An 18,191-nucleotide genomic window follows, 5' to 3' on the forward strand; every position below is an offset into this window, starting at 1 on the left:
TGGTCTTTGTAAGAATAGAAAGTTTTTCAGCTTAGTTAGAATGGAGACATAGACGAACAAGAAGAAAGATGTGGTCCGCCCCAAATACCAACAGAGAAAACTGTCAGACAAAGAGCATAAGTAATGCCTTAATGATTGGTATGTGTCCTATGTAGACGTTAATCACAAAGAGGTCTCACTGGACGATTGTTTTTTCAGTACAAAGCAGTTGTAATCATCATTGATGGGTTTTAAATACTGCAAGTATGTTTTGTCATTAGTATATGATTAGCAAGTCCAGAGTCCAGGGACTGAAAAAATAATCTGTTCATCTGGTAGCTTCTGGTTCAGTGACTTTGCAATGGCGCTGTTTATCTTAATCACCGTGGCACTACTGCTATCCGTTTTTGCGTTCTCAGCTTTCTTTGTGCTGCGATCATGGACTTCATCACCGAAAAGCATGGTGGGAATCCCAGGCAGCTTGGGATGGCCTATTGTTGGAGAAAGCTTCTCATTTATATCAGAGTTCTCAAGTCCATCTGGTATATACAGCTTCATGCACAAGAGGCAGCAGAGGTAAACAATTAAATGACATCATTTCGTTCATTACAAGAAACATACTTTGATATATCTATGCATTTCATGTTATATTTTCAGGTATGGTAAAGTGTTCAAGACTTTTGTCTTGGGTAGATTCAGTGTGTTCATGACCGGGAGAGAAGCAAGTAAGATGTTGTTAGCAGGAAGAGACGGAATGGTAAGCTTAAACCTGTTCTACACAGGACAGCAGGTGCTAGGTCCAACCAGCTTGCTACAAACTACCGGAGAAGAGCACAAACGGCTTAGACGGCTGATTGCTGAGCCTCTATCGGTTGATGGCCTAAAAAAATATTTTCAGTTTATTAATAACCTGGCAATTGAAATATTAGAAGATTGGCCTGGCCGAACTGTTTTTGTCCTTGAAGAAGCTTCTACAGTTAAGTATTGGTTACCAAGTCATGTAGCAAATTTCCTAGTCTAAAGTTTAACTTGTGGGGAATGAAAGTTAATTAGTCTGTTAATTGTGTGTGCAGTTCACTCTCAAAGTTATTGGTAACATGATCATGAGCTTGGAGCCTGCAGGTGAAGAACAAGAGAAATTCCGAGCCAATTTTAAACTCATTTCTTCCTCCTTTGCATCCTTGCCATTCAAAATCCCTGGAACAGCTTTTCATTCTGGTATTCAGGTATCACATGCATCTTTATAAACCATCGATGTTGATCAGTGACGAACAAATTGCTGACATATTGATTGTTCCACTTTGTCAGGCACGAGATAGGATGTATGCAATGTTAGACTCGGCAATTTCTAAAAGGAGAAATGGAGAAGGATTCCAACAAGACTTCTTGGAATCACTGATAATGAAACATAGCAAACTAGCAGGCAGTGAAGATAATAAGGATAAATTGACTGACAAACAATTGAAGGACAATGTATTAACTCTACTGGTTGCAGGTCATGATACCACAACTGCTGCTCTCACATGGCTCATCAAGTTCCTTGGAGAAAATCCTGTTGTCCTGGAACAACTAAGAGTAAGTCATCTATATGTAGCTTGGTTATAACTGATTATATTTGGTTTCCAAAAGACTGAAGCCTTAGAATTGTGGACTTGCAGGATGAGCACAGACAAATTCAAGCAAACCGCGATGGAGTCAATCTAACTTGGTCCGAAGTTAACAACATGCCTTACACCGCCAAGGTAAACAGTGTATCAATACTCAGAAGTCAGAACCTTAATGTAATAATATTGTCAATTATAAACTCAAGCATTGTTCATTGTTGTTGACACTCAGGTAATCAGCGAAACTCTTCGAAGAGCCACTATTTTACCTTGGTTTTCAAGAAAGGCTGCCCAGAATTTTGAGATTGATGGTACAATTTTTTGTCTCCACACACCACATAACGAAAAGCCTTTGTTTTAAGCTAATGTTTACTACACCAAGTTTGATCATCTGGTTTCTAAGAGATTTTCCATTACTGACAGGATATAAAATAGAGAAAGGTTGGTCTATTAATTTGGATGTTGTCTCTATTCATCATGATCCAGAAGTTTTTCCCGATCCTGAAAAGTTTGATCCCTCCAGGTTTGATGTAAGCGCGCACTGCCCCTACCAAACCTTTTAGCTGTGGCATTGCTCTCTGATACATTGGGAACTAATTATGGAATAAAAATACAGGAATCTCTGAAGCCTTTTACCTTTCTTGGATTTGGTAGCGGACAGCGTATGTGCCCTGGAATCAATTTGGCCAAACTTGAAATCTCAGTTTTCATTCATCACCTGGTCTGCAAATACAAGTAAGATGAAGAGGAACTGTGAGAAATATGGTCTAAAATAGAATGTAACAGAGAATGTTTTTAAGAAACCGAAGTTTGGAAGTAGTTGATCAAATGATCTGATTTATTACATGATAACTTTAACTAAATGAGCATGTCAACTCTTCATGTAACAAGGATTTCGTGTTGCAACCTCAATTCTGATTCTGGATTTCTATGAACTGTTTCAGGTGGAAGCCTCTGGAAAAAGATGACTCAGTCCAGCCAACACTAGTAAGAATGCCAAAGAACAAGTATCCGATTGTAGCCGAGCCACTTTAGTACAATTTTCACGATGCACTTGGCACGACTCGCTGTTTTCTTCCTCCCCCCTGTGAATATATAGTTAACAGCAAATAGTTCCTTTATAAGGAGAATAATGTGATCACCAATAATGTTGAAGGTTGCAGTGGCACCTTTAACAAATCAATTGTGATTCTGAATAATGTTGACTGTTGCAGTCATTGATAATTGCATTTCAGACATTCCACACACTTCTTTTCAATAAGTCCAACCGATTAAGGATCACCGTCTAGCTTATGTTGAAACAATTGATATCAAAGTCCAGCCATATCAAACATAATATTGTGTTTGTATTTGTTTAGCACATCAGTTATCTGAGATATGTTTCTCATTGTCATAAATATAAGTTAAACAGTTTTTTCTACAATCAGTGTTAATTACCTGATGTTAATGTGTTTAAAAACTTGAATATGATCAGTTTTCAAACATATCTGAGTAGAATTGATCCATCTGAAATCCAAAGAATAGCTCTTCATCCATGCTTCTATGCAACTTCTATAATTGTAAGAGAATAAGTTCGTGTTATTTAGTTTTTTTTTGTCAGGTAAATTACAACCTTAAGTCGAACTCACAACCTCTCATTTATTAAAAAGAAGACTATGTCACTAGACCAAATAGTACTGGGTTTGACGTTATTTAGGTTATGAGGAACTTTGACATCATGATCTTGAATATGACATTTATGCTAGTAAAAGTACAAATTTAAGAAAGAAAATCAAAGCAACTCCTTACCGCAGCAACTCCTTAAAACTTAAGAAAGAAAATCAAAGCAACTCCTTCACAAATTTAACACTCTTACTGCAGCAACTCCTACATAAAAAAAAAAAAAAAAAAAAAACAAGAAATGATATAAAAACGTTCGTGTCTCTGAAGTAATATACAGTGGAATATTCCCCAGTCTAGGCCTTGGTCTTTTTCCATATATTCAAGGGATTCGTCTTGTGAGTACTCTAATCCTTTCTCGAAGAACTAGGGTTTAACTGTTTAAGAGTAGCCATATCAGTCCCATTCTTACGGCTTTCCATATACTCTTGAAGCAGCCAAACACATGAGAAAGATGGCAGGTAATACGGTTAATTTGATAGGACTATCAGCATGGTGAAAGAAGTAGATATACTGAACTGCGGAGATAACACATTGACAGATGCTGCTATAGCTAATCCGTAAGTGTCCGGGCGACTATTAAAGAAAATGTTAGAAGGATATGGATACGATATGCACTGCAGTTCTCCCAGCTCTTCAGTGTACTAGGCTTTCCTTGTGAATGAGATCCCAAATGCAAGTGAATACAGCTGCAATAGCAAGCAGCATTCCGATCAATTCATTAGGAAATTGCACAGAAGCTGCTATATTATGCGGCATATATTATGCTACATATCAAAACCAAACATTTATGGGGAAATCAAAATATGTATAATCAAAAATTAATTATAATATTTGGCTGAAAACGTTCTTCATCAGCTCGACTACTAATGCTCCCAACACTACTTGTCCAAAACATATGACAACTATAACAAATATCATACAGGATGCTCCCAACACTACTTGTCCAAAACATATGACAACTATAACAAATATCATACAGGCAATACAGGTAGTTCACTTCGGCATGACTGCTTTGTATGCAATGCAACAGCAAAATACCATGCATAACACAGCATCATGCAGGCAACTTACTTGGGGAGGAACCAAATCTAAAAAAAAAGATGACACATTGGTTAAAATGATTCATTCTGCAACCTACAGAAATATACACAGCTAAATATCCAACAATCGCGGATGTTGGTCAACTAAGATATGTTTCTTTCAGTCATATAAATTGTAATTGTGTGTGACCCTAACGCTGATTCATCCGTTGTTTCAAGTAAAGTCTCTTTTTAACAAGCATGGTTGTAGCATCCGCTACATGTAGCTTCACAAGGGATCCAAGCCCATGAGAAGCTTTGGAGGGCTATTTTCTTTCTATAAAAGGGGTGACTCACCAGGTTGCTGACGAAAGCCAGTTGTTGAGAGAATTTATAGCTTCCTTGCAATCACATTCCAAACGAAGAGATGAAAGGTGGAGTTTATCAGCTAATGAGCTTCCATGCAGTCACATTCCAATCAAATCCCTAATCAAATGTCCTCCTTACACTTGATAGTCAATTCCATACCCAAGAACTTGGTAACCGAGTAAGCATTTCAGATGTAAACAAGTCAATTCAACAGTAAAGTAACTTCAAACTATTAAGGTATTTTTTTAGTCAGAAGGGATGTTGAATTTTTTGCAGATGATATGGCACAACATCAAGTTCCACTTTGTCAAAAGAAAAGAAACTCACACAGTCTCCCAAAACATGACAAAACTTTAAAGCAGTGCTCCCAAATTGTCTCTCAAGGGCTTTAAGGTCTGGTTTGGAAGGTGGATGGCCCCTATAGAAGAAAAGGCAAGTCAAAATTAAAAAATATTATTAGGTGAGTATGAGATACTCAGAGCACTGTACAAACAATTAAAGTGACAACCTGATTACTCAGACTACACAGACCAGGAACGTGCTATGAGAATGAGGAATTAATATCTAATAGAAAAAAAAAAAAATTTAGCATCTAATTATAAATATGGTTAAACTATAAGGGTTCGAAAAATGTAGGTACCTAGTAAAACAGAGAACAAAACTTGGATCACCCGGAGATGACTTCTTGAACTTGCTGTTTGGGAGATATATATCAAAAACCGGCCTCACTTCATTAATCTGTATCCCATTGAATAATCCATGGACAGACTTAATCTCTTCAGTTTCAGGACAAACTTGAGAAGAAACAGATTCATAGTTAGTCTTGACACCTTTCCAAGACCAGGGGATACCATGTCTTGCAACAATGTAACCAAGGGATTTGAGTTGCCTATAAGCTCTAAATTCATCAAAGAAGATCATCTTTCCATCTAAAACCTTTCTATATATGTCTTCCAAGGAAATACTAGTATCACTACCATCCAACAGAAGCAAAGCGCCTATTTCAACCAAATACCTATAAAAGGATTGTAACAATTTACTAATAGTTAAGTATTATGCCATGCAAGGAATGGTCACTGAAGCTGATGAGTAAAATTAGAACTTTCATGTGCACAAATTTCGCTCAGAGAGGAAGTCAATTATAGCTCTTATTAAAATTTCAGTGACTTCATAACGATAACTACAACGAAAAGGAAAGATTTCATGAGACAACTAAAAGGCCATCTACAGCATGAAAGCTTGAAAGGAAAAACTTTAAGCTATTGTAAAAAAATTTAACCACTCAGTAAAACAATAAAATCAGTGGTATCAAGAGTGAACAAGCCCAGTTCTTTCCAGTCAAATCTATCCCTATTTTTCATGAAGTATAAAGTTGTTGTAATTTGCCAGAGAATCTCACACAGAAAATGAAAAAAAAGAACAAACGAAAAAACGGACAAGAAGGATGTAATAAAGTCAAGAATCACAACACAACGAAGTTATCTTTTCACTTACAAAACTTCTTCCATGGAAATATAGAGCTTGGCATTGCAAGAAATTCCCGTGGTCCTCCATATTCTACCCTTTGGAAATACGACTGCCATGCCCATCTCATCATCCCAGCGGGCCGTGGATACACTAGACCTCCTACAAAATAGCCCACAAAGCTCACTATGCGAGCATATATAAAACTTTCCTTTAACTTTTTTGTTTTTCACTAAGATAGTCTGTTTAAGAATACCAATAGTTAAAGATCATGATCGATCTTAAAGTACTAGTATAAGTACCACCCAACCTGGGTTGAATCTTGGATGTGGGCTGAGAAGCATAGTGGTTTTCTTCTTCTTCATCAAGGTCATTGGTATATTCTTCATCCAAACATTCTTCACACATAGTCATTAACTTTTGAGCTCCCTGTGAAGATCAAGAGCAAAAATATAAAGTACAAAATTAAACAACACACGGCAGAAGTGCAGAAGAAGATTGGACTTGTTCTATCAAAAATAGCCACATACAAGCTTGAACAATAAGAAGAAACATAAATCCGATGAAATCGGTAATCCTATTTTCCTATCTGGGAAAACAGGTGAAGAAACCGTTGTCCAATAATTGGAGATGCAGATGAGAATCAGCTGGTGACAGCTGATAGATTTGATAGAATACAGTTTAACAGCACCATGAGACTACAGAATGTTTGGCCCATATGGGCATACCAGGTATATTAACAGTATTTAGAAATCCAGAGGTTAAGCATACTCTAGCAAATTTACATATGGCAGAGATTGGTTTCATATTTGCATGTTAGAAAGACATAACAAAACCAAAGACAATTGAATTAATCTGATTGCTGATGGTCAGGCACACATGTAAGACAACACACAAACTTACAGACCTATGTATTCACTTTAGTACTTCTCCATAGGGAACTCTTGAGTCTCCCCACTAGAAGCATAATTCTTAAAATTCTCCAATATCAATCCATTAAGTTACAATCAGGTCCCTCTCTAATGGTACAAATTAGAGTTGCAAAAGCATACCTTCTCATTGCTTCCATTGTGAGCCAAATTTCTGAGGGAGAGCTCATCATCAGTGAAAACATTTTCAGAATCATCTATGTCAAGAGGCTCCGAGCCTGAAGAAAATGCAGAATCAACAAATTTTTCTAACAAAAATAATGGCTACAATATCAACATTGTTGAAAAATGAAAAATTGAGTGCCAGAGGAGAAATTTAAGGTGAGTGGAATTGAAGTACCAGTAGAGTGAGTGAAACAAGAGACAATATCGGAACCGAGTGGCTCCAAGTTTGTTCCAGTTTCACTTTCAAGTACTTTGTCATCATCACGGCATTGTTCTGGCTTCCATCTTGTGATTGTACGCTCTTCAACAGCAAATGTCTCCACACATGATGGAGAGTCTACACTATGACCGTTACTGCTGATATAAAGAACCAACAATGTCTTGGCAACGCCTCCACAAAGCCGAGTAGTACGATGAATATCTAACCACTCCCTCAGTCGCATATTTCCATCACTATCTTCCTCTGACAACACCATCACCGCATATTCAGAATGAACTAGAGCTGGATGATGGCAGTAGGCAACAAAGTCCACACCATATTTAACTCCAGACCTAACAACCCAATTTTTCATTCTAAGGTGAGAATAAGCCTTGTACAAATAGGGGAACAATGCTCTTCTAGATTCCAAGCACTGCCATAGCTGGCTATCATTCTTTGAGCACTTATCTTCGACAATCTCGAGGCATTTTAGAGAATGGCATAGGTAAAAGGCCTCTTCCATACACAACTGAAACCAGTGCTTATTCTCCATCATTCTATCACCAAAGCAGGCAGATTCAAGAAGATTAACTTGCTCTGGTTTCACTTCAAAAAGTACACTGCTGCCACATAAAAACCCTCGAGAATTCGATTCAATTAGAGAAGATTGAAGCTGCAATACTATATTTGACATGGGTTGTGCAAGAGCTTTGGATTTAGACAGAGACTTAGCTCGAGAGCTGTTTCCTTTCCATCTAGGCCCCATTAGACTACAACATCATCATACAACTAAAGCATTTGAGACCCATGTTGTTGAATTTTGAATAAAAGAGAAGTTAACAAAAACAAACAGCTATTAACTGAAATAACCAACAAATCCCCAACCCAATTCATATTGAAATCAAGAACAGAATGAGCAACCGAATAAAGCGAACATTATAGGTGAATGGTGCTACACAATACACCCAATAGACCAACCAACATACCTTGTTTGTTTAAAGACGGCGGAGGTCAGGAGGTGGAAGGAACGACGGCGGCGGTGGAAAGAAGGACGACGGAGAGGGCGACGGCGGCTCAGTGGGAGTGAGTGCTTTTGTATTTTGGTCTTTATACACGGAGTGGATCCCAGTTCAGCCCGTGCGCCAGCAGATAACCCATCAACGCTTTACAGACCGAGAAACTAATTCTGGTCGAGGGATCTTGTCATTTTTATTAAAATCTTTAAACCCACCTCTTTGTTTTTTTCTGAAAATTTAAACCCATCTAATCATTCTTACAAAGACATTGAGATTTGAATGTCTGGCATCAATTAGGCTATTGAATCAACAAGGTACAGTTCACCGACAATTATCGCTTAGATATATCGTGAAAAATCTAATACAAGTTATAGATGTCCTGGTGCAATTGCATTGAAAATAATAGGCAATTCTAAAATTATTGAAATTAACCTAATTCAGTGACATTAGAAAGGGAAATGCTCTAATGTCTAAATATTTGAAAACTAAAACTCATTCCATTTAAATTTTTATCTCTTAGCTCATTCCAATGACTCTTACCAAAAGAACGATATTACCCATCATTAAATTACACCTAACCAGAAGCTAACCGCCATGTCCTTCGTAACAACCTCTCTCTCTCTCTCTCTCTCTCTCNCTCTCTCACTCTCTCTCTCTCTCTCTCTCGTACTCTCGTACTTCTCTCTACTACTCTCTCGTACTCTCTCGTCTACTACTACGTAACTACGTACTACGTACTACTACTACGTACCGTACCTACTCCGTCGTACGTTACGTTACCGTTACCGTTAACCGTTACCGTTAAAAACCCGTTACCGTTACCGTTTACCTACCGTTTACCCGTACCGTTACCTTTACCTACCTTTACTACTTAAACGTCTCTCTCTCTCTCTCTCTCTCTCTCTCTCTCTCTCTCTCTCTCTCTCTCTCTCTCTCTGATCCTTCGTCGGTGACCTCATCCTCGCCTCCACCATCTCCGGCAACCTCTTTCATCCTCGCCTCTCTCAAAGAAGCACGACGAAGAGTCCTCGCCTCCACCATCTCTCTCTATCTCTCTCTCTAACTCTCACTTACAGATCCGTCGCCGGCGATCTCATTCGCGCCTCCACCATCTCTGGTGACCTCATCCTCGCCTCCGCTTATTGCCCCGGCCTCCTCCTCGCCTGTCACTACAACACTACGAGTCCGAAGAGCAGCGTCAAATCCAGATCTAGTCGTTCTCCAACGTCGTCTGCACGTCGTTGCTTGGAAACGTCGATGCGAGCCGAGCTCACCAAGCTCCATCATGCACCACTACGGTCTCCGATTAGTGGTGGTCGTCCTAGCTTGACTGCACATCGTCTTTGCCTCTACCTTTGGTTTCGGACTCCTACGTCAACGCCATCAAGAGTTGGTGTTGTGTAATGGAGATTGTTTTCTCAAGGGTTATAAAGTTCTACTGGGGATAATAATGTTCTACTAGGGGTGATAAATTTATTACTGGTGGTAATAAATTTATAACTAGTCCTTTTTTCTATTTTTTCTTAGGGTTATTATTCTTCTATCGTCTTCGTTTTTTTGTGTTTTAACTAATTACTAGGGTTCAGTAACTAATTACTTAGGACTAGTAATTGATTACTGAGGGTCATTAATTGATTACTGGGGGTCAGTAACTCAATTATTGAGAAAATCCGGCGACCGGTGACCAAATTCTGATGATTAACTCAATTATTGGGGCTCAATAACTGATTACTATGTATCAGTAATTAGCCAGTAACTAGGGTTACTGGGGGTCAGTAACTGGTTACTGGGGGTCATTAACTGGTCAGTAACTGGTTATTGGGGGTCAGTAACTAATTACGGGGGAAATTCCGGTGACCAGAGTCCAGCTGTTGGGGAAATTCCGGTGGCCGGAGTCCGGAGGTCAGGAAAATTTCGGTGACCGGAGTCCAGCGGCCGGTGACCGAAGTCTAGTGAGATTCCGGCCAAGTATTCTCTCTTCCATTTTCTCTCTCTATGCATGTTTAAGGGGTGAGGGCAAAATAGTCTTAAAATAATATGATTTGTTAAGACTTTAATAAAAATTTGTGCATTTAGGCATAAAAAATGTTACCTTATATTGGAATGGCTAATGAAAAAGATTGTCATTGAAATGGGGAATAAGGAGTTTAAATTAGTACTAAATAAGCATTTTTCCTTAGAAATAACCTTCCTGGGTTTGCTAGCTGGTTATCGAGATCGTGTGTACCTAGTTTGGTAATGTCACATTTTTTTTATCAATTAAGTCATCAAATATCATTAAAAGAGGAAGTGTTACAACAAGTAGGGTTACAATAAGGACATGAATCATAAAGGGCTACTTATAAAACAAGTCAGATCGTTTGATTTAAACCTAGCAACCTACATACCAAAAAAAAAGCGGAGATCGAAAAATCTACAAGCACACGATGAGACAATGATGGCTATTAAACCGGTTGTGGGCATGGTTGAACCAAATGCATACCAATATAGTCATGGCTCTCAGACTCGAGAAGGAGAAACATGCGTAAATTTAGCCATCTCTCCTTTTATTACAAGGCCTTCCACTTTTGCTTTTCTATGCCGGTGAATACGTGATAAGGCAACTGGCAACCCTTGCGAGCCGGACCTTAACCTGTCATAAGTATTGTTGTTTTGGCTTGTTTGTTAGATAAAGTTCAACTTAGCTTCATCTAAGGTAGGCCTTTTGGTAAGATTGTCCCTTCATCCAACTTAGCTTCATCCAAAGTTACCAAAGCACAAAAACCATGATCTTCTCAGAATGAATTTTATACAAAGAGTGCATAACCACATAGGTAGATCGCTCCTACTGGTTCCATGACTTCCATCGATATAGACTTTAGATTCCAAAATATTCATTTATCAGATGTGTGCCAAGTTCTGCTATATGAATATATGTATCCTCAAAACTGAACTAGCACTGTATTCAGTATTCTCAATTTGTGAATTCAACTTTGCAGTGATTGCAAAAAGATGATGAAGAGCTCCAAAATCACCAATGAAGTTTGAGTGAAAACGTACAAAACCAGTCTGTTTGTTTTCCTGCTGACAGCAATCCCAGGTACAGCTAGCTAGCTGTTCGCTGATGCATGAAAATAATTTGTCTAACTGTGACATAAATAATCAGTATTATATAGCTTGTGAGCAACTTGTATATCATGATTATCAATCTGAATTCGATCTGAAATGTAAATGCAACAGATATTCATGCTAACATAACATTTACCAACTTCTGGAAGATCCAAGGATATCAAACTCCTCTCAGCAGGCATTTCTGTCATAGTCAAATTTATACTAGCTTTCTGTCAATACACTCCATACAAACAAACAAAGAAATTGATGAAACGGAACCACTTGTAGCTCTTCACTGATAACGGATGATGTGTCCCTGTCAGATAAATATTTTTTTTTATTTTTTGAAAGAAGAAACTTTCTCATAATTTCTTAATTACTCACAATTATCGATCCCATTCAAGGGTCTTATTAGCTTTGCAAACCTTTTGCCGAAGTCTAGCTAGCTAGCTAGACAGGTAGTGGTTTACTCTTATGGTACTTCTTCCATAGTCTTGAACCAGCCAAACACATGAGATAGAGGGCAGGTAAGGCGCATAATCTGATAGGACTATTAGCATTGTAAAAGAAGTAAATATACTGAACTGTGGAGAAAACGCATTGATAGATGCTACTGACTAATCCGTATGTGTCTAAGTGACTTTCGAAGAAAGTGTCCGAAAGATGTGGATAAGATATACAGTGTAGTTTTTTCCAGCTCTTCAGTACTAGGCTTTTCCTTTGAATCAGCTCCCAAATGCAAGTGAATACAGCTGCAGCAGCAAGCAGCATTGCAATTAATGCATAGTGCGGTTTGCTTGGCGAAGAAGCTTGATCGAAACCAGCAGAAAGAATCACGAGGATGAGGGTAAAGAGTAAGAAGTTCCATTCTGCTGATGAAGTAGCCTACATATAATGTAGATAGAAACTTTTTCAGTTAAAAATTGAAGAGATATAATATGGAATTGAAACTGTTCTTTGACTATGGTTATGAGATTCGAGCATTACATCCACTGTGGCCTTTTGCTCCTCATGGTTAACGGTGATGATCTTGTCCTTGACACTGGTATTCCTGCTGACCTCGTCTACTGGTTGCTCAATAATCTTCTCCTCAACACTGGTATTGGTGCTGACCTCGTCTACAGATTGCTCAATAATATTCTCCTGCAGTATATATAGATTATATATACATGTAATATATAAGCATAACATAGTAACTTCAAGTAACATCATCTGTAAAGCAATTCTGTTTTGTTTTATAACAATAATCTTTTTTCTTATCGATGGAAGAAAGCAAACACAAACGAAAACCCCTACAACAATTGAAACCAAAGCTATCAAAGTAAAACAAAACAGAATTTCATTTTTATGCTCAAGAATTAGAATGTACCGTTTCCTTCCTGAGGATACATCGTTTTAAAGATTGCACGATATCATTGTAAGCGCTGTTTGATCCCTACCATCAAGAAAGAAAGTACTTAGTTTTTGAATCATTTCAAGATGCATATAGAACCGAGTTTATTTATATCATTTCATGCTTACTTATGAGATTCAGTATGCCATCCAGTTAAACTTGCCACGGATGTCAAAGAAGCCCTCCAACGTTTAACCTTGTCCGAGTCTTGTTCTTGTTCATGCTTGGCGAAGCTTGCTCCAATAGTTCCTTTTTGTTTTCGGACATCTGAGGGGTCGACAAGGTGAAAGCCTGGGAAGATGAGACTACTTGAATCCCTGTTTGCTTCAAGAATCTGCACAAGTTGTTCCAAGAGCCGAGGGGAGGAAGTCCGGCGAGATAATAACTAGGGCGACCTTCGAGTCTGATTCCGACCTCCAGGGAAGCTGTGCTTTCTGCTCCCTCAACCTCTTGGCTGTCTCTGAGAGTGAGAATTCCTTCATCCTTCAAAGCCTTGTGTAGAAGATATGAAAAGTTGCCTGCGTCCTGGCTTGAGCTGCTCAAGAAGACGTCGTACTTCCATGGAGCTGAGGCGATGAGTGAGGCCATCTGTTACACACTGAGGAGATGAGCCGTCGATTCGAAGGCACCTGCTTGGTTTTGACTTTTGAATGAGAGGAAACTGTGCTAAAGGCTAAAAGAAAAAAACGCAAGGCTGGGAAGTTTCTCTTTTGACCAACGACCAAAGTCTTTCTTGAGTTTCCACAACGCTTCATATTTCATTGTCCATAACGTACTGTACGCCACAAGAACAACTGCATGCTTCTTTCTTTCTGGTCAGGGCAGTCCAATACTTCTTACATTCCAGAAAAACACGCAGACGATTCTTCACAAAATAAGATAATTTAAGGAGACCAAACAAAAAATGTTAGTCCTCGATCAACGACCAACTGCTTTTTTACACTAGAATATTAGGGGATCAGATCGATAGATACATTTTGTTTCCGGGACAAAATTTCCAAACTATGACTTCTCGGACTCGATCGGTCCATGCCACCATAACAAATTCAGAGCGATAATGAAGTGCTAGCTTCTTTTAGGATATCTATTTAGTATCATTCCATATTCCTTATATTTGAACCTTTCTTATGCTTGACCAAACACCAGGTCAATTCCACATAATCTGCTTCAGGCCTTCAGCTTCATCTTTCTTAAAGGCTTTCTGAGCAAAGAGTCGTTATGCTTCTTTAAATCCATGTGCCACCGCCATATGCAGCACAACTCTTCCATGACGAATTAGCAACTCTTCATTTCTAGTTGTAACAATGATTCTGACCAGCCATTGCTCCTTTCCGCTAATGTTAATATATAGTTGGTCTAGCTAGCTCATTGGCATCATCAAGGATAAGAACCTTTTTATTTTGGAAACAATGCTCAATCATACTGGCTCCACCAGAACCGTACATTGGATCTTCTACGAAGTTCTCCTTCAAGATTTAAAAAAAGAAGCAGGTTTGAAGATGAACCAGACCGTGTTTTTCAGTAATAGAAATATACCATGTTTCAATCTTATAATAGAAACGAACTTGTGATTATTTTCAGTATATACTCCAGCCAAAACTTGCTTTATGAAAAGGTTGCAAAAGAAAACAAACTATAAACCCCGAATAATACTTTCCATGGATCCAACTGCGAATTCGTGGCAATTTATTGTAAGGTAATAGCTATTTGTAGTGTTGTACATCTAGCATAATCGTAGAAGAAAATCATGTATATAATAAATTTGATCATTTAGCTATGAAACTGAAATTCTTAACAGATCGATGATATACAATAGCTATATGCCCATATCTACTCATCAGTTGTTCACAAATGAACCATCACTAAGGTTCGTTTACTCACAATTATTCTTTGTACTGGTATCTAGCTAGATTTCTGATCAATAATGATTATGATTGCTGTGTAGTCTTGAACCAGCCAAACACAAAAGAAAGATTGCTGGTAAAAATGATAGTTTTATAGGACTATCAGCATGCCAAGAGAAGTAAATGTATTGAGTAATAGAGCATATGCACTGAGCAGCGCCTCCAAATAATCCGTAAATGTAAGGGAGAGTACCAAAAGGCACGCTATCGTGGGGATGTGGATAATAATACCACCAGAGTTTTCCGAACTTCTTCAGTACTACTTTATTCTTTATGCCCTTGTAAATGAGCTCCAAAATGCAAGTGAACAAGGCTGCAATAGAAAACAGCATACCAAATAGTGCATACTGTGGCTTACTTGAGGAGGAGGCCTGATCAAAACCGGTTGACAAAATCTCTAGGCCAAGGTTAGTGATCAAAAAGTTCCACTCTGCTGAAGTATCCTACAATAGTATACAGTAATTAAGGAGATTATTAAACAAAATATGCAATAAAAGTGTTGGCCAGTTAACTATAATTCTGAGTTTTTACCACCAAATCTGTAGTGTGCATTGGATGGTTACGGTTGCCCTCGTTAACATTAATGCTAGTGTATGCAACCTGCATATATTGAATTGTAGTTGAGAAATACATACAACTTGCAAACAGGGGAGTGTATCCTGAGCTAATTTCATATGCAAGTATCTTTGAAGGTAAAAGGTTGTTGGCAATCCTTATATAGAACAAAACACAACCTATGAAGCCTAAAGCAATTGGGAGATTGGTCTTGCACACCTGAAGAACAAGTTGAAGAAGTAGAAGAACCAATATGATCTCATGGAACTCAGGTAAAATCATGCATGTGCATTTCATGGTTTTTCACAGAGGATAGCAGTATCACTTGCCATCCTAAAAATCTGGGTTTCCAGCTTTTTGATCTTTTGTTCTGTTGTCTTATGTTTAAGTTTCTTTACCCTTGTGGCATTAATTTTATGTCTAGGGGAGATCCTAATTTGAATTTCAAATTGACAACTAGAATATATAAAGATCTTACCATTGTGGTCAATTTAGTTTTGGGTTTGATGCCTTTGTTTCAACCCGTGACTTATGATGTAAAAGCTCTAAGGCTACAGCTGTGTCTGTGATACACAAACCAATATAACAGCTGTCTTTGTATGTTCTCTCCCTTTCAGAGTTTGGCCAAGGACAAAAGTCCAAAACTCCTTCCTTGCTTTGGCCCTCGTGCTTGCCCTCTTGTGGCACCTCTTTGGCTTGTGTCTCTCTCTTGTTAGAGCACTCTATCAGCCTATATATACTGAGCAAGGCTGCCTTTGCTCAGTGGTTGTCATAATGTAGTTTTTACATTTGCATTGTTAGGTTTTGGTTTTCTTTTGCATTGTTCATTAGTCTCTAAGTCTTCCTTTTGTGATTATAAACCTTAGAGCTGAACAAAACCTCTTCTCATAAACTCATTGCATTCTGCATACCATGAGATCAGTTGGTAGTGCAGCAACCCAGGAAGTGTTCATGAAAGAAGCAGCTGAGGATAGCTGAGTTCTGATGTATCCTGCTGAGGTAGTTGGGTTCATGAAAGAATCAGTTTAGGATAGCTGAGTTTCTGAGAGTGAAACTTCTTAGAAGTCTTCAAGAAGAATCAGTTAAGTGATAGCTGAGTTCTTAGTTGAAACTTCTTATACCTTCATGTGTAGCCACTTAGAGACAAGAGAGCTAGATCTAGACTAGTTTGGGACTAGGTAGGATAGCAAGTCGTTGCTGTATCCTATACTGTAATCTTGTAAGGAGTGAGGTACTCAGAAACAAGAAAGTATAGATCCAGACTAGTGGGTAGTTTAGGCAGGATAGCAAGTCATTCATGTATCCCTAGACTATAATCTTGTAAGAAGTGAGTTTTACATAGTGGAAAGGTTTGTCCCTCAAGAGTTAAGGGCACGCAGTTTTTCTCCCTGGTTGCAGGGTTTCTGCGAGTAAAAAACATCTTGGTGTTCATTGTTATTTTACTGCAACTTTTATTTATTGTCATTGTGTATTTGTTATTCAGGATAGCTATAACCCTTGCTATCCCTGAGAACGAATTTATACGAAAAAAAGTTGTTAAGGGCCTATTCACCCCCCCTCTAGGACCTTTAAACTTGTAAAAAGTGTGATGGCATTATCTGCATCAAGTTAAAGACAGTTCTATGTCATTTTAGTCTAAAGTAAAATCTTACCAAGTTGTGTGTGGATGTCGGATGCACTCTTTCGGTTGGACTTGGTATAGGATGTATTTTGTTCCAGACTGCTTCAGTAATTTCTTCTAGAACTTGTACTTCATTCCTAACATCAAGAAAAGGAGAGAATGGATACTCAGATCATTCTCTTAAACAACTAATTACCCTCAAAAGCATACGCTATCGGCGAATATGCTAACAATGTATATCGAGCTAACACATCTGCTCATAATTTACAACCTTTACCTATCATTGGAAGTCCAACCAGCAAAGTTGCATACTTTGGTTAAAGCATCTCTCCAAGCTTCAACCTTTGCCAAGTCATCCTGAAACATTTCTTCATGCTTGGCAAATGCTTTCTCAAAAGTCCCTTTTTGTTTTTGGACATGGAAGAGATTCACATCATGAAATATCGGTAGAATCCTGTTCCTATCTTTCATGCACTCGAGAGTTTTGGAAAGCTCATTCAAGCGCCGTGGAGAAGAAGCATAGTTTTGCGAGAGAACAACAATGGCAAACCTCGATTCTTCGATTGCACCATAGAGCTCAAGAGGGGTTGTGTTTCTTGCAAATTCATGGCCATCCAGGAAAGTACAAATTCCTCGAGACTGCAACTTGTGGTACAAGTGGGAGCAGAAAATGTCTTCATGGTCACAACTTAAGAAAACATCCACCGCCCATAAAGAAGCTGAAGGAATAGATATCCGTAATGGAAATGGAATAGATACTCTCTGCTTCTTCAAAACCATCTGAAAAGTCGAGCGTTTTCTGTATTCATTTTTCAGTCTGCAAGTTGGGAAACGAAATTTGGTCAATGATTTATCTGGGTCACGCGGTTTCTATTATGGAAAATTTGAGTTCAGTACCCCAATTATAGCTCATTGTGACTTTTTGACACATAAATTTTCAGAATTGCCACATTGGTATCTAACGTTAGAAACAGGACACATTTTATTGACACCGGTGACCGGTCTTTAAAAATTTACATGTCATCAAATGTCATTGGCGGCATATACTAAAAGTGTGTTAGGTTATAAATTTCTAGGCCGAGGTTAGTGACCAGAAAGATCCACTCTACTGAAGTAACCAAGTGTTTTCTGTAATCACGTCAACCTCCCAAGTCGAAAAAATTTGACCACACAGTTCTACTGTCAGCTGCCTTTCCTTTCACTTGCAGTCTCTAATTTATTT

The 18,191-nt window shown here is 38.4% G+C and overlaps 3 protein-coding genes and 1 non-coding gene across 4 annotated transcripts; 1 reads left to right on the forward strand and 3 right to left on the reverse strand.

Moving 5' to 3' along the window:
- The first annotated feature begins 340 nt into the window (after window positions 1-340).
- On the forward strand, window positions 341-2,618 carry LOC101301157 (abscisic acid 8'-hydroxylase 3-like). The gene is made up of 9 exons (XM_004290488.1): window positions 341-555; window positions 637-955; window positions 1,053-1,205; window positions 1,288-1,554; window positions 1,638-1,721; window positions 1,816-1,894; window positions 2,007-2,113; window positions 2,200-2,318; window positions 2,528-2,618. The coding sequence occupies exons 1-9, from the start codon at window positions 341-343 to the stop codon at window positions 2,616-2,618; spliced, it is 1,434 nt and encodes a 477-aa protein (XP_004290536.1).
- Window positions 2,619-4,367: 1,749 nt separating this feature from the next.
- LOC101291404 lies at window positions 4,368-8,442 on the reverse strand. Its single transcript, XM_004292484.1, has 8 exons — window positions 8,377-8,442; window positions 7,367-8,160; window positions 7,150-7,244; window positions 6,408-6,526; window positions 6,128-6,259; window positions 5,274-5,648; window positions 4,961-5,051; window positions 4,368-4,379 (listed from the first exon to the last, which is right to left on the reverse strand). Exons 2-8 carry the CDS (start codon window positions 8,154-8,156, stop codon window positions 4,368-4,370), a joined length of 1,614 nt encoding a protein of 537 aa, XP_004292532.1. The 5' UTR covers window positions 8,157-8,160; window positions 8,377-8,442.
- A 3,396-nt stretch (window positions 8,443-11,838) lies between these two features.
- LOC101301450 lies at window positions 11,839-13,530 on the reverse strand. The gene is made up of 4 exons (XR_183972.1): window positions 13,018-13,530; window positions 12,866-12,931; window positions 12,484-12,639; window positions 11,839-12,381 (listed from the first exon to the last, which is right to left on the reverse strand). It is a non-coding gene; the product is annotated as an uncharacterized LOC101301450 (transcript).
- A 1,121-nt stretch (window positions 13,531-14,651) lies between these two features.
- On the reverse strand, window positions 14,652-17,782 carry LOC101301629. The gene is made up of 4 exons (XM_004290489.1): window positions 17,247-17,782; window positions 17,001-17,106; window positions 15,325-15,393; window positions 14,652-15,236 (listed from the first exon to the last, which is right to left on the reverse strand). Exons 1-4 carry the CDS (start codon window positions 17,747-17,749, stop codon window positions 14,808-14,810), a joined length of 1,107 nt encoding a protein of 368 aa, XP_004290537.1. The 5' UTR covers window positions 17,750-17,782; the 3' UTR covers window positions 14,652-14,807.
- Window positions 17,783-18,191: the final 409 nt, after the last annotated feature.

The sequence above is a fragment of the Fragaria vesca genome, linkage group LG2, assembly GCF_000184155.1.
Source record: "Fragaria vesca subsp. vesca linkage group LG2, FraVesHawaii_1.0, whole genome shotgun sequence".
In the NCBI taxonomy this organism is placed as follows: domain Eukaryota; kingdom Viridiplantae; phylum Streptophyta; class Magnoliopsida; order Rosales; family Rosaceae; genus Fragaria; species Fragaria vesca.